At 37.9% G+C, this 27,122-nt stretch overlaps 1 protein-coding gene across 7 annotated transcripts in view; it reads right to left on the minus strand.

The window, feature by feature from the left end:
* Nucleotides 1-27,122, minus strand: part of ark2n (arkadia (rnf111) N-terminal like PKA signaling regulator 2n) — an 88,576-nt gene that overhangs the window by 15,880 nt on the left and 45,574 nt on the right. For 5 of the 7 annotated variants that reach the window (XM_078552998.1, XM_078552978.1, XM_078552969.1 and 2 more), the window contains 2 exons: nt 5,985-6,161; nt 2,335-2,461 (listed from right to left, as the gene is read on the minus strand). In XM_078552998.1, coding sequence (XP_078409124.1) covers nt 2,335-2,461; nt 5,985-6,161 — 304 coding nt within the window. Of the gene's footprint in view, nt 1-2,334; nt 2,462-5,984; nt 6,162-17,130; nt 25,268-27,122 lie in introns of those variants that run through there. The other 2 variants (XM_078553019.1, XM_078553009.1) reach the window with 1 other exon arrangement.

Below are 27,122 nucleotides of genomic sequence, written 5' to 3' on the forward strand. Positions count from 1 at the left end.
GATTTTAAGAGATGAAAATGGAAGTAAGGAAAATAAACTGGAAAAAATTATAAGAAACATGGAAGTGGAACAGCAGTGGGAAACATTTAAAAAGGTGATCAACAGAGTCCAGGAGAATTACAACCCACAAAAAAAAGAGCAAACCAACCACTAATGACACACCATGAATGAATAAAGAAATATGGGTAGAATTAGTATTAGAGAAGAAGATATACATGCACTAAGTACATAGAAAACAGAGAGGATGGCAAAAGGGAATCTTCAACAGTTATGAAAGAAATTGAAAAACAATTAAGGGAAAACAAAATTACAAAATTAAATAAAGGAATATAAAAAATATTCAAGTATTCTACAGTCACAAACTAAAGCAGGAAAGGGCCACATGGGGATACATATGATGAATTCACAGGTAGTGACAGCAAAATGGCAGAAATGTTAAATGATTATTTTGCCTCTGTATTTACTAGCTAGGTTGGCATGATAGGCATGACATTAGAAAAAGAAACTTTAAAAATATAAAGAGACATTCAAGATAGAAAGGGCAGAGGTAAAGATAAACAAATTAAACTTAGAGAATAAAGCCTCTGATCCAGGTCAATTGCATTTGTGCATATTAAAAGCTAGGAAAGGTATAGAAGAGGATCTATTACATATATATAGAAAAGGGAACAGTGCCAGAGAACTGGCAAACAGCTCATATGATTCCCAAATACAAAAAGGTAGATTGAACAAGCTCAGGGAGCTATAGGCCAATTCATTTAACTTCACTGGTAGGAAAGATAATGGACCCTTTTACTCAATGGCATATTAGAAAACATCTAGAAACTGAACATATAATAAAGATAAGTCAACACGGTTTCAAAAAAAAGGTCATGCTTGTCTAACCTTACTGATTATTGGAGAAGTAACAAAGGGTAGACAAAAGTAATGCAGCAGAAGTAATAGATTTGAATTTTCGAAAGGTCTTGTGTAAGATACTGCATAGTAGACTAATTACTACGGTCAGAACAAATGGAGTGAGGGGGACAAATAGCAGAATGGATAGCAAGCTGGCTATAGAACAGAAAACAGTAGGGGTTAAAGGTACTTACTAAGACTGGCAAAAGGTAGGAGGTGGTGTTCCACAAGGATCGGTGCTGGGACCACTGTTGTTCACTATTTATATAATCGATTTGGATTCGGGAATCGGAAGTACAATTTCAAAATTTGCGGACGACACCATATTGGGGGGTGTAGTTAATACAGAGGAGGACTGCGACAAAATACAGGAAGACATTAATAAACTTGAAGAACGGGCATGTATTTGGAAATGAACTTCAAAATCGTTAAGTATGAGGTGTATTTTTTAGGTAGAACATGGCGGCGACAAACTCCTTGGAAAGTAAGAGTCTAAATAGAATACAGGAGCAGAGGGATCTGGGTATACAGATACACAAATCACAAAGTAACCTTGTAGATTAATAAAGCCATTTTAAAAAAGCAAACAATGCACCGGGGGTTCATTTCTAGAGCAACGGAATTGTAAAGGAGGAAAGTTATGTTAAACCTGAATAGAATGCTGGTTGGACCACAACTAGAGTACTGTGCATAGCTCTGGTCTCCATATTTTAATAAGGATATAGAGATACTAGAAAAGATAAAAAAAAAGATTTAATAGAAAAATACTAGAATTGACAGTTTATAGCTATCACATAAGATTGAACAGACTGGGTCTCTTTTCTCCAGAAAAGAGAAGACTGAGGGATGACCTGATGCAGATTTTGAAAATTTGAAAGGGCTTGATAGGGTAGATGTAGAGAAGATGTTTTCACTTGCTGGGGAAACCAGAACTAAGGGCCATAAATGTAAGATAGTCACTAAAAAATCCAATAGGAAACTCAGGAGAAACTCCTTTACCAAAGAACAGTTAGAATATGGAACTCACTATCAGAGGGAGTAGCTCAGGCAACTAGCACACATGCATTTAAGGAGAAGCTAGATAAACACGAGGGAGAAAGGAATAGAGGGATATGTTGGTGGGGTTAGATGATGAAAGTGGGGAAGAGGGGGCGGGGGGGGGAGTTTCTGGATCATTAATTCTAGCATAGACTTGTTGGGCCAAATGGCTCATTTTTGCACTGTAAATGATATGTAATACTAAGTAATATGGACTCAGTTCTGGATGCAGGTCTACCAATTTTGCCTTAGTTCCTTCCGCTTTAATCTTCCACAGTGAATTATGATGTTATTATTTTATCAATATGCGAGTTATTTGATGGGCAATAGACCATGACTACAGAGCATTTGGAGCCAGAGATTTTTCCATGTTTGATGTTCAGGATGGATGGCTTGTACCTTGTATCTTCTTGAATTCCTACAATTTCAACCTCGCTATCTGAGGAGGCAATCTGGATTTCTTCCTTTACTGGTACAGAGAAACCTGTAGAGCCATCTGCTGCTATGAAGCTCTCTTCTCCTCGGCCTGCAAGGAACCAGAAAGCAAACACAACCTTAGCATGCTTTATTTGGACACAATTCATTGCCCTATGAAAATGAAAAATCACCAGCACTTCAAGTGTAGAGAAACTCCTCCTTACTTAACTCTCAATTATCTCCAAATACTCTCCTTCCTTTTCCAACAACTCCTGCCTCAGTTTCTTATTTTTCCTTATTCCTTTTCTGTAGTATCGCTATCTGTAAACTATCCCAGCCAAAAGAAGATGTAGAAAACATTTGGGTCATCTCAAAGTATTCTTGTCTGAGTCAGAAGGTCGAGGGGCTCAAGCACATCTCCAGGGTTTGGGACTTCTTAGCCTAGGGTGACATTTCAATGCAATTCTAGGGTATGCTGCAGTGCCATCTTTCAAAACAACCATTAAACTGAGATCCCATCTGCCTACATGGGTGAGTGTTAAAGCACCTGTGACACTATTTAGAGTGGGCCAAAAGGTCTCCCAGAGTACTGACCACGGGCTAATGTTCCTATCTCAATCAACACCAAGATAGATTAACTGGTTATTCATATCATTGTAGTTTCTGAGAGCTTGATGCATGACTACTATTCTTACGTACAGAACAACAATAACTGCAATTGAAATGAGCTCAGTTTGTGAATCACTTTAGGATGTCTTGAGAGATAACGATAAGGCACTATACAATGTAAATGCATGTTTTTATTTTTCCAGAATTCCACCTAACACTCCACATCCAGTTAATACAAAGCAGCTACGAGTGATTCTTCCTTCCTCTCTGAGGAAAAGTGTTTGGCATGTCTGTAAATGTGATCAGCAATTTGCTACATAAGCAATCACTTCTCCAAAACATTATTATTTTAAAATAATATTGCAATAGTTTGAGACACACAAAAATCACACTTGGATTTACTATACTGTGCGTAATTATCAAAACTGACCAAGAGGTTGGTACCTAACAATGTGGTAGTTTGCACACTGTGGGTGAGGGTAGCTTAACAAAGCAGCTCATTGGGCTGTCTAAAAAATTGGGTAATATGTGTTTACACAATTACACAAAGTTCCCCACATGGTGATTTAGTGCACAAAGGAACAAGTCACCATGGCCCATTTTTGGATAGCTTTCAATAGTTAACCATATGCTGACAGTAATGAGAGCCCGAAAGCAGGCCCCTAGCCTGTCCTCTCAGCTGAAGACAATGCAGACAAGAAAATCAATAAACTACAACATCACAAGCAATCCTTTGGGCTAATGAAATACATTTGACACCATAAGCTACATTACCAAGTTAAGATATGATTTTCACAGAACAATTTCAGGACCATTTCATGCCCTAATGAAATATGCTCATGGTTTAACTTACAATAGCTTCCTCTCTTCACACAAACATTAATAAATATCACACTTTAATGAAACCTATCTCTAGCAACCAAGGATGTAACTGGCAATATCTGTGATGCATAAAACTGGCGATCCATCATTTTACACCCTCAATGTTAAAGGTCCCTTCCAATGAAAACAATCAGTGAGCAAGGACAAGTCTCTGCAACAAAAACCAGATCAACGATGACAATTATTTTTGTTGCTTTGCAGCTCTGTTCTGTGAATCATGATGTTAATGATCTTAATCAGTTTAAGCTTAATTTTTCTCTCCTTCCTCTCCTAAAGTTGATACTTCATATTAGGATATGATTTCACGTAAATTTCACACCCACAATTTCAGCAGTGGGATGAATGGATAAGGATCAACAATAATTTTTCATTCTCTAACCCAGCTAGCTCTAAATGGCTCAGTTAATCATTGCATAAGTTAATTATATCATCAGTACAAACAGAAAATACAATAGCCTATTCATTTTCAATTGTGCCCAATGGACTCCTGAAATATAATAAAGGGAAAGGTGCTGAAAGCAAAGCAAAGCAAAGCCTAAAATGGTTAAAAGAGGAAATTCATAACAAAATACTTTTTCAGCTTAAAAGGTTTGGCTGCCAAGGAAGTAGATTCAAGGGAACTCACTAGTTGAAGTGAATGTTATAGGTGCATCCAAGGGGAAGCTAGATAAGCATGATAGAAATGACTAGAAGAACATCTTGATGGGATTACATGAATAGAGGTTTGAAGAAGAGGGGTAAGAGAAGGCTCATATGGAGGTTCACCATGGACCATTTGGACCAGATGCTCTGCTACTATACTGTAAATATTTTGTATAACTTTATTAATATAAAAACAGCTGAGAATAACTGAAGCCATCATTAGAAATGCTCAGATGTCAATTAAACAAAAATACGATTGCAGCAAAGCATATTTCAGTTGAGGTAAGTCAGAACAATGAAGGGATATGTTTTTCTTTGCGGGATTTGTCGAGGTAAGTTTAGGTTTGTAGATTAAAGAAATGCTGATGACCTATAAAGATACTTTCTATCAGATTTCGCTTCTCAGGATAAATGTGTAACTAAAATTGTTTATTAGAAATAGCTTCAGAAATGGCTGCGGTTAATTCACTTAAGTTTCATAGTGCTCTAAGTCCTGATGCCATTTATTGCCAGGAAATGGAGGAAGTAATGCAGTGGCTATCTCCCATATTCAACAGCTCAGGGGTCTGGGCTGCTTCCCATGTATTGCTGGATTATTCATTTGATCCTGTTATCTAAGAAAGGGAGGAAATTGGGCCCTGGAAATAATAGATCCATGGTCCATCCTTTGGTAGGAAGGGATTTCTTGTATGAAAACTTGTAAGGTGAGACAATTATTAGAGATTCTTAGTATATTCCTGCATATTTCTACTAGTGCTCCAGTTTTGGTTGCAACTATAGCGAAGGATATAAAGGCTCTGTAGACATGCAGAGCAGGATGTCCAGAAATGCACTAAATCCTAGATAGGGTTAAGTTCCAAGAATTAGTGCTATTTACTTCCGGAAAAGCACATAGGCAAAGTAGTGAATGGATTGGATATAATACAGTTAGATAGAATTGAAACGGAGAGGAAAGCTATTTCAATGAAATCCATAGGCAAAGAGTTAGGTTAGGTAGCAAAATTTATTTCCTGAAAGCACCATCCTTTGGGTGAAACTACTTAACTCATGCGTGGAGTTGCTGTAGAATCTGAATGAAATGTCATTGACCTGAAACATTAACTCCTGTATCTCTCTCCACAGGTGCTGCCATACCTGGTGAATATTTCCAGCATGTTTTATGTTTTCAAATTAAGAATTTCCTAGCTTTCCAAAATTAGCCACAGATTGTTCTCTCTCTTTCAGGAAAGGTAGAGGATGAGTGTATAAAGTTGCAGCAATGGCTGGATGGGACTGATCTGAACAGCCTAATGTCCTTTTATGCCGTTTTTTTTTTTGCATGCTAGTCCATTTCACAGATCGTTGTCACCAAAGCTGCTGAAGCAATCCAACTCAGGAGGCAGAGTAATAAAATGGCTCATAATGAATTAATATAGTTAATACCAGTTTTAATGTTATGTAGTTACAACAGCAAAATTACTTCCCAGAACACAGGCAAGTGCATTTCTCATTAAACTGACCTGCTACGCATTGTTCCAGCAGTCCTCTGTTCCTAACGGTGTTCACCTTGAACTCGTGGTGTCCAAAAGAGAATTGCTCCTGAACTGCAGCAGCTGCAAGAAGATTGTCGACGTTCAGAACATCTGGGTCGGAGTTAGTGTCAGAAATATCATAGTGTGCTATCACTGGAGGTCCATCTGAGAACACACAACACAATGGATGATTCATTTACATGTACGGAAGGGAAGGAGAATGGGAGGTGGAAGAGGAGGAAGAATTGTGATAACTTCAAGTTGTGAACTAAAATAATTCAGATTTTACAATGTTTTCTATAGTGATGAAACTCTACTATTCCTCCATTTCTTGGTCTCCTGTATCCCTTGCTTTGTTAAACGCAGTACAATAGCCAGCAAGTGCACAAGCAAGGTAGCTTCTAGAACAAAGAAATAGCCACACAGTAGTTTTTTTGAATTAAAATGCATTATTGGGGGAAGGGGAAAAAAAGCTTTACAGGCTCAAAGCACTTTGCAAATTCATCAGTAACTCCCAAACACGTTAGTTGATAATCTGAAAATAAAGCATTAAATGTGGACAGCACTATAGACGTGGTCTGACCAGGAACTGCAGTTATACGCACACACATATACTACCAATGACCAAGAATGGCAGTATGATGGTATTTACAATTTAAAATGTATTTACAATGGGCAGGATAACAGGCACACTATTCCCGAGAACGATCTACATAAATAGCCCTTATCATTTGTATTCTTGATAATTTTTGCTTAAATGTAGAATCTTTTACAATTCTGTTTTGCAATATTCTCACTCACACTCATCTCCCACTTAAATCAGCACAGGCCCCATTTTGGCACTTTTGGGAATTGTAGAATGTACGTGCCCCACCCAGGTCCTCACTATCTTCCCTCAATTTAAAAACAACACTTTACCTCAGTTACTCTTTTCTAGTTGGTATGTGAGATGAATATGCAACTATGTAAAAAAGATGCAAAGCAAAATCATCAAGACACATTTGGTTGTACTGATTAGCATATCCATCATATTGTGCTTTATAATGAGTTGCGACGCACCTTGTCCACATATTTGCTTCAAAGATAGGAAACAGCATTAAGGGCAGCGTCAGCTGGCACTCCCATGTGAGGAGCCCAGCTTCTGACCTTGAACTCAAAATCTAAATGGGCAAACTGACCAGTTCCTAGTCAAAATGCATTTCACAATAACATTTGCGGGGAGGGAAAAAGGTAAGAAATTAGGGCAGGAGGAGAGAACCAACCTGTGCTACAAAGCATGTTTCTCATAATATAACATGTAATATCACAAAAGCCTGTTTATTTAGGAGTCTTCATCCCAGGCTACATTGTCTTTGTCAAGCCAAAAGCTTGATGGAAAGTAGAGAATGGAACATAGATGTGTGAACTTACATGTTATTTTTAGATCGGTGCTTTCAACCAGGGCTGAACATTTGGCTTGTTTTTCATTCTTTCGCGGGATGTGGGCATCGCTGGCTAAGCCAGCATTTTTATTGCCCATCACTAAGTGCCCTTGAGAAGGTGGTGGTGAGCTGCATTCTTGAACCACTGCAGTCCATGTGGTGTAGGTACACCCATGGTGCTATTGGGGAGGGAGTTCCAGGATTTTGACCCAGTGACAGTGAAGGAACAGAGGTATAGTTCCACATCATGATGGTGAGTGGCTTGGAGGGGAACTTCCAGGTGGTAGTGCTCCCATGCATCTGCTGCTTCTGTCCTTCTAGGTGGAAGAGGTCACAGGTTTGGAAGGTGCTGTTGAAGAAGCCTTGGTAAGTTGCTGCAGTGCATCTTGTAGATGGTACACACTGCTACTGCTGTGTGTCAGTGGTGGAGGGAGGGGAGTTCATGGCGGTGGATGGAGTGCCAATCAAGTAGGCTGCTTTGTCCTGGAAGGTGTTGAGCTTCTTGCATGTTCTTGGAGTTGAACTCATTCAGGCAAGTGGCAGTATTCCTTGTAGACGATAGACAGGCTTTGGTCAGTCAGCAGGTGAGTTACTTTCCACAGAATTCCCAGCCTCTGACCTACTCTTGTAGCCACAATATTTATATAGCTGGTCCAGTTAAGTTTCTAGTCAATGGTAACCTGTAGGATGTTGATAGTGGGGGGTTCAGTGATGGTGATGCCATCATGGGTGATGGTTGGATTCTCTCTTATTGGAGATGGTCACTGGCCTGGCACTTGTGTGACGCGAATGTTACTGCCGCTAATTAGCCCAAGCCTTAACGTTGTCCAGGTTTTGCTGCATATGGGAAGGGACTGCTTCAGTATCTGAGTCGTCACGAATGTTGCTGAATATTGTGCAATCATCCGCGAACATCCCCACTTCTTACCTTATGACGGAGGGAAGGTCATTGATGAACCAGCTGAAGATGGTTGGGCCTAGGACACTACCCTGAGGAACTCCTGAAATGGTGCACTGGGTCTGAGAGGATTGACCACCAACAACGACAGCCATCTTTGTTTGTGCTAGGTATGACTCCAAATAGTGGTAAGTTTTCCCGATTCCCATTGGCTCCAGTTTTGTTAGGGCTCTTTGATGTTGCCTTGATGTCAAGGGCAGTCACTTTCACCTCACCTCTGGAGTTCAGCTCTTTTGTCCATGTTTGAGCCAAGGCTGCAATGAAGTCAGGAGCTGAGTGGCCCTGGCGGAACCCAAACCGAGCGTCAGTGAGCAGGTTATTGAGAAGTAAGTGCCACTTGATAGCAGTGTCAGTGACCTCTTCCATCATTTTGCTGATGATCGAGAGCAGACTGATGGGGCGGTAATTGGCTGGATTGGATCTGCCCTGCTTTTTGTGGACAGGACATACATGGGCAGTTTTCCACATCACCAGGTAGATGCCAGTGTTGTTGCTGTATCGGAACAGCTTGTCTAAGGGCACAACTAGTTCTGGAGCACAAGTCTTCAGTATTATTGCCAGAATGTTGTCAGGGCTTATAGCTTTTACAGTATCCGGTGCCTTCAGCCGTTTCTTGACATCACATGGAGTGAATCAATCTGACTGAAGGCTGGCATCTGTGATGCTGAGGACCTCAGGAGGAAACCGAAATGGATCATCCACTCGGCACTTCTAGCTGAAGATGGTTGCAAATGCTTTAATCTTGTCTTTTGTGTTGATGTGCTGGACTCCCCCATCATTTAGGATGGGAATATTTGTAGAGCCTCCTCCTCTAGTTAGTTGATTAATTGCCCACCACCATTCGCGACTGGATGTGGCAGGGCTACAGAGCTGAGATCTGGTCTGTTGACCTGGAATCGCTTAGCTGTCTATCGAATACCGTTATCACTGTTTGGCATGCAAGTAGTCCTGTGTTGCAGCTTCACCAGGTTGACACTTCATTTTTAGGTATGCCTACTGCTGCTCCTAGTATACCCTCCTGCAGACTTCACTGAATCAGGGTTGATCCCCTGGCTTGATGGTAATGGTAGAGTGGGGGCTATGCCGGAACATAAGGTTTCAGATTGTGTTCGAGTACAATTCTGCTGCTGCTTATGATGTCATGGATGCCCAGTTTTCAGTTGCTAGATCCTTTCAAAATCTATCCCATTTAGTATGGTAGTGCCACGCAACATGAAGGAGGGTATAGTCAATGTGAAGATGGGACTTCATCTCCACAAGGAGATTCTTGGTACAGCTAAATTTAACACCTCACAAAAATATTTTAGAAAATAAAATCTTATCAGTGTTAGCGGGAGGCAATTGTACAAAAAATTCAGCTGAGACAGAAGTCAGTGGTTTCTGAGCTCAAGAACGTGCATTTTAAGCACACAATTATACAGGGCAATTTTATTTTGAAGTTAGTCCTTTATCTTTCCCTTTTTCCATCAGGATACTTTCATGCCCTCATCTTCTACAGTGAAGCGATGACCTAAAGATAATACTAGACCTGTCACACTATGAGGTGACCAAACTGATCAGGTTTGCCATCTCTCTACAATCTCTCAGCACCTCTCCAACCAGAAAAGCACAGCCAAAGTCGGAAAAGACACTGTATGGCAGGAGCAAAAATCCTCATCTTGCACAACACAAGCTGAACACTTTAAAACAAAATTCTGAACTGAATGGGAGAGGAGGAAAGAACTGGTATAAAGGCCTGCACCCATCTGAAGTCAGTACACTTTGGCCAACATATGAAGGAAGAGGAATCAAGCCAAATGACAGGCAATCTAATAAAATGTGGGAAGAACATTTGGGCTGTACAGGTGGTCAAGATCAGAAAAACTGATCTGGAAATTGTCTAGCTATCACAAACACTAAGGAGGAAGTCATTTGTTGAGTATAACTGGAAAAATTTTTTGAGGTGACAAAGATTATGTTTAGGTTCAAGATTTTGTTTTAAACAGATAGTTTAGTGGGTTCTAGTTCAGTTTTTAGGAGTATTCTTTAAAGTAAAGAGGCCAGGTTATTTTGGTGTGTTTTGTAAAGGGGTTTCAGGTCTAGAGTCTCTGCGACTGAGGGAACTCCTCCACTTTCTGCTAATACCCATTTTTATTCAAGGCTGCAGTAAAATTCATATACAAGTTCCACCACATCTAATCCACATCTGTCTTCTGTGCTGCTAGAATAATGTATACCTCACTGAAAATTAAAGTGATAACTTGCTTCATTTATTCTGCTATTGTTACTTTAAGCAAGGCTCTTCTTTTTCAACCTCTGATATTCACTTTGCAAAGGTCTTTCTCTTGACTGCCTCTAGTAATTGTATTCCATCAAGCATTACATAATCTTAGATTGGTCTACTCAAAGTACCTGTTGTAAATTATCCACATCTGGAACACCTTCAACCTGCCCTTCAATACTGAGTGCAAACTAATTTTTTTTCAGTTTATATTTATGACAAATTAACACTACAAGTCAGAAGTTTTGACGTTATATTTTATAGCCTACATCTCCAATTTTAGAATCAAGTACCTGAATCCTTCAAATCCACATTGCAGCAATCACATAAGAATAGCTAATGGTTAGTTCCTAATGACTATCCTTTATAAAATTCATCAGTCCTTAAGGCATACTAGTGTGAAATGTGCTGGCATCATGCATTAATCTAAGTTTGATCCAAACTTACATCACATGCATGAACCAAATAATAGATACCAATCCCAAACTTAGGCTGCCAACTGGTTTTCATAAACAATTTGTGCACCAGATTTGAGATGCAGAGATTTAAAAACCTCAAAGTAAAAACTCTTCTTCTCCCAAATAGAAAGATTTTAAAATGCATATTTTGTAGAACATGATAATAATTTCAAGAAACCACAGGAATACAACAATTATATACTTTTATTGGCCTGATAGCTCTGGTGCAGCCAGTTTAGAAATATTTTGATTCCTGCAGATACATGGATATGAGGCACAGCAACAACAGAAATATGGTGTTACATCCAAAAATGTGCGTGCAAAAAAGGGAGACGATTTAAGGAACTGTGCAAGTTAATGCTATGATTATTTTACGCAAGAAGATAATTGTGTATGCGGAAAGCATTGGGAATGTTTTTTTTAAATAAGCACATAAACTGTATTCATATGGAGAGGGGTTTTTACTGACCACTAAAAAAAAGAGACTGATCAATGGCAAAATAATAAAAGGGCTTGGTGGTATTAACTGAATGAAATGCTAGCCAATCGCTGTTATTTCCTTCTCATAACTTGTGAATTATCAGATCAAAAACTGTAAGCATTACAAAAGCAATCCTTCAATATGGACATTGTTGTGTATGAAGTTAGAAAGAGCACCAGCTGATGTCTAGACATCTACTCATCACTGACAAATGCCCTACAAGCTCTATATTAAATATTACAAATAGGTACACAGGAAGGCTTTCAAAGCAGTATCATCTTGCCAATTAGATCATACATCCAATGCTTAAATTTCATTCCTGCAGTTAGGGTGATAAACTGAACCGAGATGGGAGTTCTGTTTTGTAAGTGACTCTCTGGTGTTTATTACTCTCAATTTAACTCATTCACTGCTAAATGCATTATGATACAATTTCATGGTTCTAGAAGCATATTAATAGTGCAACTGCACACCAGTATTTCTTGAATTATGTAAATAAAAGATGATTGCGAGACTGAAATTTGAATGGCAAACTAGGAACATGAGGGGTTTTTTTTCTACCATTAAAAATAATCTTGTCTGGTTGTTAAATGACCTTCACTACCTCTACTTTACCACCTTATACTACGAGAAATTTGAAAATTGGACAACAGTATGTTGGAGCAGCAATACATTGCACCATGTGAGCATTCGCCCTCCCACTCTCGATCAGGTGGAGTTGCCATGTGGCCTTATGGCAAGTGGGGGTAGGAGAGAGGGAGACAAAGAAACAGATGAAGCCATGCAAGGAATACTGTCATATTTCCCAGTTAATCAATGAACAGTAGCAATGAGAGATAGCTTGAGAGAAGATCTCCCACCTGTGCATCTGGTGGTGTGTCTAGAGATGAAGGGTAATAGGGAATAGAAATATACAGTCTTAAAAGTGCAGCCAACTTCTCACTTCCATTTACAAGTTAGCTAACTTTATACCCATCTGATTTGCTGCATCACATACCCATTCACACCTAAATTGTTTAATGTACTTGTGCATGTATTCTTTCATTTTATGTACTAATTAAAATATTTGAAGGCTCATAGGCATACATACACAAAAACACAAGGGCTTTAAACAGTTGCACCATTCAATATTACTTGGTGGTCATGTGCTGTTGACAACGCTTAACACAGCCATTAATGATTGCTATGAACTAGAAGCCATCACATTTGTAAATTAGTGGTAGGATTAACCAATTGGAGAAATGTTCATTGCATTAATAAGCAGATAAAGGAAAACCCCCTATTTAAGTATAATGGTTTTTGTGTAGTGTTGATACAATTGAGTGAACAACAGTTAATTCCCACCCAGATTTTCTGTGCACTTTTGCTTCCATACTTGATTATAAAGATTTTTTTTTCCTTTATAGAATGAAGCATTTAAGCCAATCCTTAATTATATTACTATAATAACATAGCTAGCAGAAGGTTATCTGAGTTAACAGAATAAGAGAGAAGCATGTTGATGGTCCATTACATCAGTTCTTTCTCAAATGACCAACTACATTATATGATTGACTCAATTGAAAATACTCACAGTAAACACATTCTAGAAATTATTTTTTGGGAAAGGCAGAGAAAAGGGTTACTAACCACTAAGTCAGAAGAATGGGTCTGATGAAACTATCAGATCCTAGTCACACCAGATCATATACTGTCCACATTTATCTGATGCATATTCTGCTTTTTTGTTGATACTTCTGAATGATGCCAAAGGGATAGTTATCTAAAATCTATAAAGTGCTAACAGCTTTTCATGAATATACAGTTTAGGTCTAATAACCACAAAGGGGTTATTTCAAATGACATGGATACCATTTTTCTCATTATACTTTAATCTGCCTTACTTGTGTCTGCAATGTAGGTCAGAAGATACATTTTAGAAGATAGGATTGTTTGGAGTGAAGATGAGATTACAAACAGCAGGACTGTACTGATCGGCAGAGTACCAACAGAACAAAATCAAGTAATTAAATTTGAAACAACCTCATCAGCAAAGGCGAGAGTATGAGAATGGTACAGCATTGCAACAGTCTACATTTGATATTCACAGATGGTTTGCCAAAGACTACAAACACAAACATGCAATTTTATTCAACATAATTACTATGGGCTGAAAAACATGATCAGAATGAAAAAAATATTTTGTGCAATGTACCAAACAACAATGCCAACGGTAGTGAATGCATGCTTAGAATCAGCTTTTCTTTCCCCTTCTCATTTCATACAAATAAAGCAACTCCTGAGAAGATCCAGTATCAAGGATACTAGCAGCTTTGATACCTCGCATCAGTGGTCATTCTCCATTTGTGAGCCTTGGCAGTCATTAGCATGCTATTCAATCGTAGCTGGGTAGCACAGCAGCTTCTGAACCTATCCTCATTTAATGCTGGCACACATGCACTTAGCAACAGGAGTCAACCTAGTGTTTATTTTTTCCAAATAAAAAAGGTGAAATAAATTTGATGACAAATATTAGGCATTTTCAATATGGAGATCCTTTAAATCAACAGAAAATATTTAACTATCAATAAAATTGGCCAGAAGTGTGGTAATGTGCAATGCATCACAAAATACATCAACAGGAAGAAAAATTTGGCCATCATGATCAAGCTGGTAAAAAAAAATGCATATCTGATCCAAGCATAATTCTCATGTAGCATTCTCCTTGCATTCTTACTGCAACCCAAGTACCAGTCATGCAAAAAATCTCTAGTTACGCAATTATCAGACCAAACTGCTTGTTTGAGCTATTTAAGCTCTGAACTTGAGAAAAACAACGTTGTTGTGATGCAAACTAAGATTATGTAGTCCAACAAATAATCATATCCAGTCTTGATGCAGAACTAAGCAAATTAACACCGACCAACTGAGTTATACATTTTTTGCAGTCAATGTTTATACAAAGGCAATTAATACATAGAACAGACACTTAATGACATGCAACATCCATCAGTAGTACAGACATGCAAATATAAATACTTCAGCACCTACCCTTTAAAACATGTTTGGCAAATATTTCCAGTCTTCAGATTCAGATAGTATAGGCACATCTGGTTATTTCTGCAGCTGTGGTCCTGCATCTTCAGTGTTACCAAACAACACGTCGCTGAGCTTAAGAAAGGTACTGCTTTAGTGCAGATCACGATAAGGGAAAGGACCATGGTATTCTGAGACAGCATTAAAATGCTCTTATCTGGGGTTGGCAGAGTTGGGGAACAAAGCCTATTCACTTTAGGATTTTGTTTGTGGTGCAGCTCAGAGGTGCTCTTTTATTAAGCACATTGGCTAGCTAACTTTTGACATTCATATACAACAACTTTGTAAAAGTCAAGAGCACTGTGCTTTTAATCAATATTTACAACTTTTTCACTTCATGGGAACCAAATTCCCTTCAAATGAAAACATGGTGCCCAAAATGATCACCATTCTGTTTGCTCAAGGGGGTGTTTCAAAAATAAATTATGTTTTAAAAGATTTTGTAAGAATATAGCCTAATAATAGTGTATACATTCAGCAATTTAGTGCCAAAACTTGTATGATGATACCATTTACATGGTCATCTAAAATACTACTTTAGTGACCTATATACAGGTGATTTCACAGTAAGAAGCCAAGAGCCAACTGCAAGAACAATATTGATAAATTGGTTTCATTGAGAAAATAAAGATTAATTACGGGGAAAAAAGGCAAGATGGCTGACTGATGCAATATCGAAATGAAACGCCAAAAAACCTCTTTCTACATGTTAAGGGTGCTTCATTTCAAAGAACCTTCACAATTTTTATGAATGATTTGTGCCAGATGCAATAGCAGATGTTGTTTAAACAAAACACTGTTTCTTGAACATGTTTTGGCTGCTCTTTCTACAATGAATGGACAATTGCTTTTGGTTCTTGACTCTCATTTTTACTGTAACCTGTTCAGTCACAGCAATGGAAAACCAGAGTTCACAGTTGTAAAATGTCAATGGTTCACATGCAGCATCTTCTGAAAGATGTCTCAATTCTATTCCTTACACATAACACATGGATATATCCCACTTGTGGGAGGTGATATAATATCTACACTGCAAAAATACTCTTTGCCTCTCTACATGACTAAGCTCAATCATGAAGCCTCCTGTGTAAAGATCAGTTTTCAGAATGGGAATTAAATCTGGTTAATCAAGATTAGTTCACTTCCAAACAAAATAATGCCTGAAAAATTTCAGCATGTTAAATAAAGGATAATTCTCTAACATCGATCAAAGACATTAAGATGACACAATGAAGGAAGTAGAGGGAATCATCTCAACTCAACAAAAGGCACTTGTTATAAAACTTGACACAGAGCTGGAGGCAATAGCCCAACTATCTTGATGGCTCACTGAGTTCACAGCTCTCGATGGAAAGGGCAACAAGAATTAAAAATGAGGGAATCAGCAACATGGTTGAACAGGGTCAGGTCCCACAGAAAATCTTCAGTTTCCACTGTACTGTTGATTGCATGGAGAGGGGGTGAAAAATGGCAGAGAGTGGGGGAAAAGGCTGAAGCCAACAACCATAAAATTAAAATGGATCAAATAAAAATATAGGGTCTGAATTAATAGTAAACATTGAGCAATTATAACCAAATCCTTACTGGCTCAACTACCATGGGCAAACAAATATATGTATTACTGCCTCTACCTGTAGCCACTGCTTTCTCCGGGATTTGGTAGCAATCAGCCACTGGGGAGGGGTTGCTGAAAATACAAACAGTTTTAGAGAGCACTGAAGGTACTTTGGGACAGTTATCTCAGTTCTCTAGGCGGCTACCAAATGGATCAGATGAATGCCAACAGCATGGGGTTCAATCCCCGTTCCAGCTGAGGTAGACTTGAGACCTGCATCCTTGCCCTACCTGTAGTAAAAAAATCACAGCAATTAGCCATGGTTTGGCGAATAATCACCAAAGACCTGCCTTCAGGTACACAACTGAAGAAGAGGGTGAAGATAGCTACATGAATAATTCCAACTCCACAATACACTACACTTGGTGTATCTTCAGCCTTCAAGTCCAAAAGCTTCCATTTGCTGGAGACTGCAGGAGTCATTTACCTGACAGTTATTTGAAACCTCAGGCTCTTCGACGCTATCTGCAGAATCTTGCTGTTACTCTTATTCACCATTAGCAGAAACATTACCTGGGCTTTTGCAAAGGGATTGTCTTATTTTTTAATGGATTCTGCTAGTTTTCTTTGATGGCACTAATTATACAGGAATTAGCTATATTACTCAACATAAACTTCACCCCCTCCCGAAAAAAAAACAATGAATAGAAGTTACAAACTTGCAAGTAATTTCCACTGCAATACTCGTGGTTAAAAACAAACAAAGGTTAAGGTGACAAGTGAGTTACATGAATACTCAAGTCTTGAAATGCATCTTACTTCCTGGTTCGGAACATACTAAATGCTATTGCACCAGGCACATTACAACATTGCACACTACATTCTGGAAACATCAGTACAAACAGAAGGTGAGGGAGCCAAAGGAGTTTTACTCTTTCAACAATTTATTTTCACTGAAGTTGCAGTATTTTACACTTCTGGATTTTACAGGGTTTTTGGCAATAAAGTACATGGCAAACAATACCGTTACGTAACATAGGTAAGGTGTTGCAATAGCAATTCCCTAGAAAGTAAAGGTGGACACAAACAACAATCCTGGACATCAGTTACTGAGATCCACTACATTATCTGTGATTTTGCAAAGGCCCTGGCATCTGAAAACAGAGGAGCCTTCGTTTACAACAAAATGACGATGGGTTATAACTTGTTTACTCCATTTGACACGTTGCAAACCATTAAGGAAAGTGTCATCCTAAACTTTGTATTATTGTTGGGCACTTCCCACAATGCAAGTGATGGTGAAGCAAGAATGTTAATCTAAACCAATTATTAAATTGGTCATTAAAATTATGTGGATAAAAATTTGAGTTTGTAACTTTTCTGCTACTTAAATATTACAGACCAGCAAGTATTCTAGTCATTTCAAAAAATAATCACCCTAGATCTGAATTAAGCCAGTGCTGCTCAAGTGGACTGCATTTTCATTTAAAAAAGGGACATCCTTCTTAACCTTAGAGAAGCAACCTGAGATTTAATATAGACCATAATTTAGGGTTAAGAAGGCAGCCATCTTTAAATTAAAATCAACTAAAATCTTATTTAAAAGGAGATACAGCTTGTATTTAGATAAGAAATGTTTAAGGATGGCTACTGTAGGGTTTCACACAATAATAATCCATTACGGTTAAACTAGGTGATTAAAAAAACACTAACCTATAACTTGGGGAGCAGTTGCAATAAGTGTTGGCAGAAATTAAAACTGGAAGGGTTAGGGAGAAAAAAAATGTAAACTTTCTTAGAAGAGGCAGTGCCTTCAAACATTTTTGTTTAGAAAAGGCGAATCTCCAAACAGAATTTTCTTTGCAATGACAAAATATGTAACTGCACAATAATACATTTCAATGCATTTTTTAAAAAAACGCTGCAGAATTTTCTGCAAAGTGCAGATACGTAGGAGGTTAAAAGTGGCAGTTCAAGCACACAAGAGAAACTGAATCCTCCATTTTGTACATAGAGGCATAGGATATAAATCAGGTAATGCTGAAGATGTCAAATTAGATTACTAATAGAGAATTTTGTACAGTTTGAGGCACATATTATAGGAAAGACGTTTAAGACAACGAACAGCAGGTAGATTCATCAGGATGTTGCCATGGAGGAAAGAAGGAATTTGAGAAGTTTAGGCTTTTTTACCAGAGCTCATAAAGATGAGAGTTAATGGTTATAGTAGTGATGTGTTGTTTTACACTGGTTTGAAAGACAGTAATAAAAAGGCATTAAGTCAAGATAATTAAAAGAATTAAAAGAGAACTTCCAACAAAAAAATTATACAGGAGAGTGATTAGAATGTGCAATTCTCTGCCATAAACAGTTGTTGATAGAGTCTAAATTTTACTTTGAATGAATTAGATAGTTGCGTGAAGAATATCAAGTATGAGAAGCAAGCAGGAAGGTTGGATGAGACTAGGTGGCTCATGCGGAAACAAAAAAAGCACACGCTTAATTGGCTAAATTTACATTCTAAGACTATGTGAAACGCTTTCCCACAAAAAACTGTGTTTCTTTGTAGATATACATTTTATTTGCATAAGTTTCTGAAAGTGATATCCTATTTCTCTACTTTATGCTGCATGCCATTTGATAGCTAACAATTCACGCACATGTAAGGCAATACTGCTAATTTCAAGATTCGCCCCTACTTGCACCTCAGAGTTTCAGTAAGTTTAACCAGTGAGTAGTTAAGCCAAAAATAGTTGCGCTGTGGTAAAACTGGCCGCCATACTCTAGTACTGAGGAATATTGGTCAGGATGCTGCTGTTGATTATTCAGAAACCGCTCGAGACTGAGAACATGTTGAATAGTCTAACACTCAGCATCATGTCTTACACAAGATTCGGCATAGTGATTGGACAAAATAATGAGGACACTTTCTCTTGATTCTACAGTCAGCAGCATTACAAATAGTGCCTTCAATTTATGACCTTTTAAAAAATGCTGAAAGCTGTAACAATGACAATCAACTCTGAGACAGAACAATTGGTTGGTACATTGTCATGTGGATCAAGTCTGTAAAAAACAGTTTTGTAATCTTTTACCACCTATTTATTCAACTGCAAGGCTTATTTTAAAATAATGATTAGTTAAGATATTGATGTTCTCAACTTTATTCCTAGTTCTGAAGCAATCTTTCTCCATAAGTGTGTCCCAACAGGTTTTGGTGTAGAAATACAGCCATGATCTTACTGAGCTCTTACTCCTACTTCTTATGTGATGTCTCATAAGATGCCAAAACTCTGAGCTTAAAGTCATAGCCACATCAAAATATAAGTGTATGAAAAGAGAAGCCAAAAATAACATTTTTTAAAAAATTACAAACGGAATTGAAAGCTTGTAGTGAAAACTGTTAAAATGCAAACAAAAAATGCACAAATTTAAATCAATCTCAAAATACAAATCACAGGTTCTGGCATTTGTGTCCACCTCTAGTACAGAGTTTATTGTTTTTAAAGCAGATTGCACTGTAAATGTTGTCCACAACTAGTGTCTATAGATGTGTAATAACTCACTGTTCCAGTGCAAGTAGCAGCTTCAGTAACAGAGTAAAGAGATGAAACCCCACCTCCATTGATCAACTTGAGTTGTTTTTTTCAAAATCTGCTCAAGAATATCATCTTTGGAGTTACTTTACATTCATCATTATAGTGAGCCACAGATTTCAGAGACTGCTTTAATCGCTAGCATGCTGGTAAATCCACAAAACCAAATAAAAGGAAGTGTGGAATTCAAAACAATTCTTTGAGAAGAGGGTGGGGGGAAAGAGAATGCATCTCAATCTAGACTGATGGGAGTTGGATTTCTCTTATATCACGAACCTGCATATGAGGTGGCACTTTTCAGGTTGCATAATGTTACAGCATATCGCACCATAACAGAAACAGAACAAATAAACAGGTGCTGTATTGTGACTTTCCAATTATACTTTGGCTGGTAGGAGAAGGTAGGAGGGTATCTAAAGCTGCCCAGTACTTTCTTTCCCCACTCTGGAGAGAGACATCCCTTACCTGAAATAACAGCTAATAAATTCTGGGTCCTATCTTAAGCATTAGGAAGTGCTTGGACTCAAACTAATGGGGACAGGGCTGTAAACAACCAACCATGACCACTCATGACATTGTTACAATTTTAAAAAATAAACCTTGCACTATAAAAATCATTATAGAATTGCTTTTCTCTTCCATTTGCCCCCAAAACCCCCACGGAAAACAAAAGTCTAGCAGCTATCTGTCTGTTTGCATTAATCTGTCTACTTGGATAGCTAGCAACAAAATAAAACAATAGCTGAAAACTATGTCCAAACTACAAAGAATGATTGGAGTCATCAGCACACTGCTTTTGGCACATTAAGTAGCCAGCTAGCCACAACCAAGGCATGACTACTCTGGGGACCTAGGAAAACAATTAAAAACCAGCAACAATGAAAAGGCCATGGAATCAAATTTAGTTAAACTTCAATTCAGGCAGGCCACCAAGAGATATGTTCCAGATCACTTTTAACAGCAGCCAAATGAGGGATAAAGAACAATGGTTAAGGAGTACATGCCACATATATAAAAATTAGTGACAGGTTTCTTCCAAAAATGTACAAATTCAAATTGTTCCAGAATGAAACATCAGAACATCAGAAAAATTGCCTGCCTGTGAAATAATTTTACATGGCTGTTTAGTTGAAAATTATTGATTCCATAAGAAGTTCCAATTCCCTAAAAATTAATATAGCAACAAAAAGATGTTGCAATACTTCATGTCATGTGGATATTTCCGCATTTTTTGTGGGGGCAGAAAGGCTGTTAGAGAGATTCTTATAAACTCTTTAACACAAGTTAAGCTTAACTTTCTCTAATACTGTATGAAGTCAAAACTACAGAAGGATTTCTGGTGATGGAAAAGACCATTGGTAGCAGTCACATAAATGTTGGAGAAACACAGAGGATGGCATACAAAGCATTTTGGTTAAAAAGCAGTTTGAAAAGTCACCAAACTCTCAGTGATTTGACAGCAAAGACCAAAGGACCGTAAAAAAGCTCCATGCCATGAAGTTGTCCCTGTGAACTTTAGGAATGACAGATATCCAGTATAATGGAACACAGGCAAGGAAACTTAGAAAGCTGAGTAACAGCATAAAATGAAATTCAGAAAATTAGGAGCAGCACAACTCAGTTTTCAAAAGGCCACCCACCCCTTCCCCCCTGAATTTTGTTGGATTTACAGATTCTTTCAACTAGCCACCTGAATTCACTCATGAAACATTTCCTACTTCTAATGGAAAGGTATGCAATATTCATTCTTCATCACAATAACAGAATGTCCTTTCCTTCATCTTTTCTCAATACTGGCGCAAAAAGCTAACACCATGGTCAAGGCTGTTATTCAGGGCTATGGTGCTTCCCAGAAATCCATCTACAGTGACGTTTCTGCATTAATGTACGTTAAATATTATGTATAGCCTTTTTCAGCTGTACTATTTTTAGAAAGAAATTTTAAATATAAGAATTGCCCAAAGGGGGGTGTTTTTTGTAGTGTGAACTTTGGCTTATCAGCACATGCAATGGATAAACTAAAGCAGCTGGACATGTGGTCATTTTGTATAAACCATAGAAATACTGAACTTCAAGTTACCTCAGTGAGCGTATTTGAAAATTTGAATTTGAACATGCCTTGTGTTGCTTTTTAAAAGAACTCTCATTTATGGAAGCTCCATGCTTTAATTGAGATGCTAAATGTAACTAAGCCTAAACTTCAGTTATCTAGATTGCAATTGTTTAACAGAATGGCACACATTCACGAACGGCTTATTGACATAAGGGTAAAACTCACATACATACATTTCATTATGCCCCTGACACTAGCATAGTCTAATACTGTGAACCTACTATATTAATATGGTCATTTCACTGGGAGAATGGTGATCTAACATATTTTTGCTTTGAAATATTTTATCCCTCACCCCTATAACCAATTTGCATTTCTTTCCAAATTGCTTCCCTCTGCTCCTGAAAGTACCTCTTCATGCTAGGATAGATGACCTCAGACAGCCCTCATGAACTTCAGTCAATTGGGCATTCTTTATATGCAATACTTAAAGGTGAACTTGGCAACCTTGGAAAATCGTACAGCTAAGCCAAATCTGCCCACAGCTGACATTTAAATGTGCATTCCAAAAGGAGTCAACAGACAGCAATCACAAGAGCCCTAGCTGATCATTTCCCCCTTCTATAGCCTAGGGGCAATGTGATACCAATTGCAAAACCTGTTATTGCCTGAGCTGAGGTCACAAGATAAATACAGATGATAAAGGCCATTTGGTTGATCTTAGCCTATTCATCTAGAAAACCCTCCCAGACACAGATTCCAATTGTCACTTTGGTAGAACTTATCTCAGGAAAGACCACGGATCAAAAGTTAAGATAAGGTCAGCACCATCATAAGCATTGAGATGTTCAGGACCATTTTTACATGAAATCGGATCTATATGCAAAGTAAGAACTCCTGGATATTCTATATCATAACATGTATATTTCGGTCAAGCAATCATTGATTTTGCGGTGTCAGTAAAATACATCCCAAATTTATAATCTGTATCTTCCAATTATCTTTTATAACCTCATTGCACAATCCAAGTAGTTGGAAACCTGTGGCTCAGTCTGCAATGGGTATCAGTAATCAAAAGCTTTATTTATTTCTCCACTCTTTAATGACATTTGGGTATTTTATTTATTCAAGTTTGAAGCAAATAACCTACTGTACCGGGATCAGTTCTATTGCTGCTATTAGATGTTCTAAAATTGAAGATTAATGTAAATATTTGGCCAACTTAAAACACATTTCTGACATTCTAATAAGAGGTTATCGACCTGAAATGTTAACCGTTTCTCACTTCATTGATGCTGCCTCACTGCTGAGTCCTGACTGCCAGGATTTTCAGTTTTTTGTTTCAGATTTCCAGCATCCCCAGTATTTTCCTTCTTTAAAACGCATTTCAACTGGGGTGAAAGCATGCCAAATTTCCTGGCTGTTTGATTATTCTATATATATATATGACAATGAACATGAGACCTCAACACTGAGAAACCATTTAACCAATATTTTGTGGAGGCGGGGAGGGGTGGGGGATTGCTGACGAGTCAGGGTGACGGGAGGTAGCTAAATATGGACTGCACTTGCAGACTGCAGAGACAATTCAAAGCTCGATTTATTCAGATCAGTTGGCTGAGGGGGGTTAATCTATGATGTCTCCCAAATCCAATACAGGTTAGGAAAAGAATATTTACAGGCAAATGATATAATTGTCCAAGTAAAGTGACAGTTCAACAGGACACTTTGATTGTTTTAAGATGCACCAACATATTGTGGACATTGATTGGGTCAATGTATTCTAAACCTGAGTGAACAAGTGTTAGGTTTCTACAACTATATGCAAATTAGTATCATGGCATTAGACAAAACACAATTTGGCATAACTTTCATCACTGGCTTAATGGACTTGAAACTCATCATTTCTGCTGCTGCAACCCAAAAAGGTTAGTCCCAGATCCTGAACTGATCAATTTTCAATTCCTGTTGGTTACTGTGAGACCATGCAATCAGTGCCCCACCCCAAACAAGGAATTACAGTAATGTGCAGTGACTTTGATGGAAACACAGTCTAGCTGAAAAAAAAAGCACACAGTACCACTGGTACTAAGTGATGGGAGCTTCAGAGGCTTTGTCTATCCATTATCCGTACTGAAAATAGTAAAAAGGAGGAAACTGCAACCTCATTTTAAACATGCTTCAAAATATATCTCTACTTTCAGTTCTTACTAGTAGCATCAGGCATGAAGCAGGTTTCTATAGCATCAATTTTAAAAAACAAGGACACTAGTGAGGTTTTTTGGAGTGCAAGGACCGGAGAGGGGGGCAGAAAAAAAGTAGAAGTTTACAGGGAAAAGAGGAGGCAGGTAAGAAATGCACTGGATGAATAAGAGATAAAGAGGAAAGGGAGTCATTTTGTAAAATGCAAAGCTGAGGCATCATCAACTTCATCTTTTGGCAAGCATTTCCCCATCTCACATTATCTAGGCAAAGTATGATGGCAATTACTGGGCTTTTGTTGGTCACTTCATGCAAATTGGGATGGTCTCAGATGTGCAAAATCAGAACCTTGTGGGTGCACCAACCTGAAATGTAATTTTGTATTTTATTAACCTAATAAGTAACTTGAAATTGTAAAAGTAGTTTTCATTTAACTGTTATTGTAACTTGGACAATTTAAAAGTTATAATTTTGATTAATTGAACAGTTACATTTAGCAAAGTCTTTATGCCTTACAATGTGACCAAAGGTAAAATCAGAGGTAGGTTGTTATAGTTATCATGGTGACTTGTGGCTTTAAAATTCTGTATTTCAAGCAGTCATTCTAAGATTAACAACCTGGCCACTGAAGTTCCTGCATTGTGTACAAAAACTGCATTGCTACCCATGTATGATGTTTAGAAATCTAAGTAGTTAAAAACTCTAGTTTTTCTGGGAGTTTAATTGTAAGATTTCAATTTCTAACTGTTTAAAGATTTGAATGATTGAGATCCTGACCAGAGGAGTTTCCATTCTCCTGAAACCCAGTCGACGGGTTGTTGTTGAAAGCCATTTGATATGCTGGCGGACTATCAGCATTTGGATCGTTGTTCACATAAGGGTTATATGATTGTTGTGGATTTGAATGGTTACTGGGCAGATGCATAAATGTGCTGGGTTGATTAGGAGCCGGCATTGAAGAGCCCCTTGTTGGCATTTTGAGTTCCTGTCGATTCGGTTGCTGTTTTGTGTCCTCATCAGTGTCCAAGCGGGTCAGCTTTTCCATCCACATCCGGAATCTCTCCTCTGTCTGCCGTTGCATCTCCGCAAAACAGTTCATTGCTTCCTCCAGGACATTGCCGATACAGTTCCGCTCCCATGAGATCCCACTGTCCAGTAGTCCAGCCATTTGGGCAGCAGTGCCTGCAGTCCCCTCTGCGCGATTGTTGGCAGCTTGAAAGACATTGAGGCCATTTGATAAGAGCGATTACAACACACCCATTTTACCTTTTAAAGAGACAGGATCCCTTTCAGTCAGCCTTATCAAAAAGCAATTCTACACAACAGACTTGTATTACAGCTGTTTTTAAATAAATTTACATTCACTTTTCTTCTGTGAACATTTAATTGATATAGCCCAATCTACTGACAGTAAAATATTACTGATATATTAGATACAATACCTGTTAAGAATAATTTGCAATGGTCAACTGATTTTGGAAATAATTATGAAAAGTAAAACCACTTTTTCCATTTGAGGAAGGCTTCTTGTCCCTAATAGAGAAAACCTACCAACTACAGCAGGATTCCTTTCAGTCCTCAAAATACTGTAATTTTTATGTATGTAATTAATAAAAATACCATCAGATTGAGAAAGGAAAATACAAATTTAATCAATTTAGCCTCTTGTAAATTACCAAAAGGAATACTGCTTTCTTTTTAAAGAAAAGCTGAAATTTGATTCAACTGGAAGGGGGAAAAAAAAGTTTTAACTTTTTGCTGAATTTTGCCTCTAGTCAATGTTAGTAGCCAGTTTCATCAGTACTGAGAAACATCTATTTTGTTAAAATGCACGTTTACAAAGTGGAATTTATAGATGCAGCACAATCAGACAAGGTAAAAAAAGATGAACTACTCTTGCATGGAATCTTATTTTTAGTACTGACTGTGGAAAAAGCAAGTCAAAAATTAAAAAATAACAAGGAACTTTCTAAAGGTTTTATTAGATTTATGTCATATTGATTAAGTATAAGAGATAAAATGACCAAGCTATGGCTGCAGTGTGAGTTCTGCTTCAGGTTTCCTGTAGCTCAACAGCAAATGACAAACTTCCACGTTCACTGTATAAACATACAAGCTTAAGGAACTACACTGGGACAGTAAACAAATATCTGCTATGATTTTAAAGATGTGAAAGGTGTAAGCAGTTTTAGAAACAAGGTCAAGATTCTGCCTCAAAAATAAAACAGAACTGAGATCAGAGACTTAAGTTATCTTGGCACCAGTGGGAATTTACCACAAAAGACAACACCTTCTGCCATTGCTGGTTAGGATGGGAGTGCTTCCACAATGATTGCATCCCCTGTCAGCATCCCAAGCTATATAGCAGGAAATTGCCTGTGCCTGGTTAGAATATTAGACTCCTATTTCTAGCTTCCCACCTAACAGTTAAAGATCAAGTAAAAAAAGTCTTTTTTTCCACAATTCTATAGGTATACATTCATTCTTTTGGCACTATGTTGAGTTATTAAAATCTGCATAAACTTTATTCTCATGGTGATTAGTGAAACATTAACATGGAGCTTAAGTCCCTTTCAACTCTCATTTATTACAACATGCTAGACGTAAAAAAGTTCATTTTGTTTCTAAGTTTATTCATTGTCATAAACTTGCCATGATGGGGTCTTATTGCTTTAGTCAAAGCACCCTCTGGAGGGCAGCCCTCCAGTTACATCTAATTTCCTTCACAAAATAAATGTTGCTTATGTAAAACAATCAAAACGTGCTCTTTCATTCACATTCTTACCAAAAGATAAGGCATGGCAGTCCACCAAGGGGCATAAATTAAGAAGCAATGAATCAATTTAGAATGACAAATATACAATGAATGATAACCTCAAAGGTTCGGCTCTTTTGCTAATGTACCCAGTACAATCAAAATCCAAGAAGACCAATGGAATTCAAAGAGGATAGTTCAAATCCATGCCCTGATTCAGCAACTGATGGTTAACTTTGCATTTGAACTTCTACATATGAAAGTTCAGTCCCAGGGGGGAAAGTACAGGGGAGAAGGCAATGGCGTAGTGGT

The sequence above is a fragment of the Cetorhinus maximus genome, chromosome 1 (genome assembly GCF_964194155.1).
Source record: "Cetorhinus maximus chromosome 1, sCetMax3.hap1.1, whole genome shotgun sequence".
NCBI lineage: Eukaryota > Metazoa > Chordata > Chondrichthyes > Lamniformes > Cetorhinidae > Cetorhinus > Cetorhinus maximus.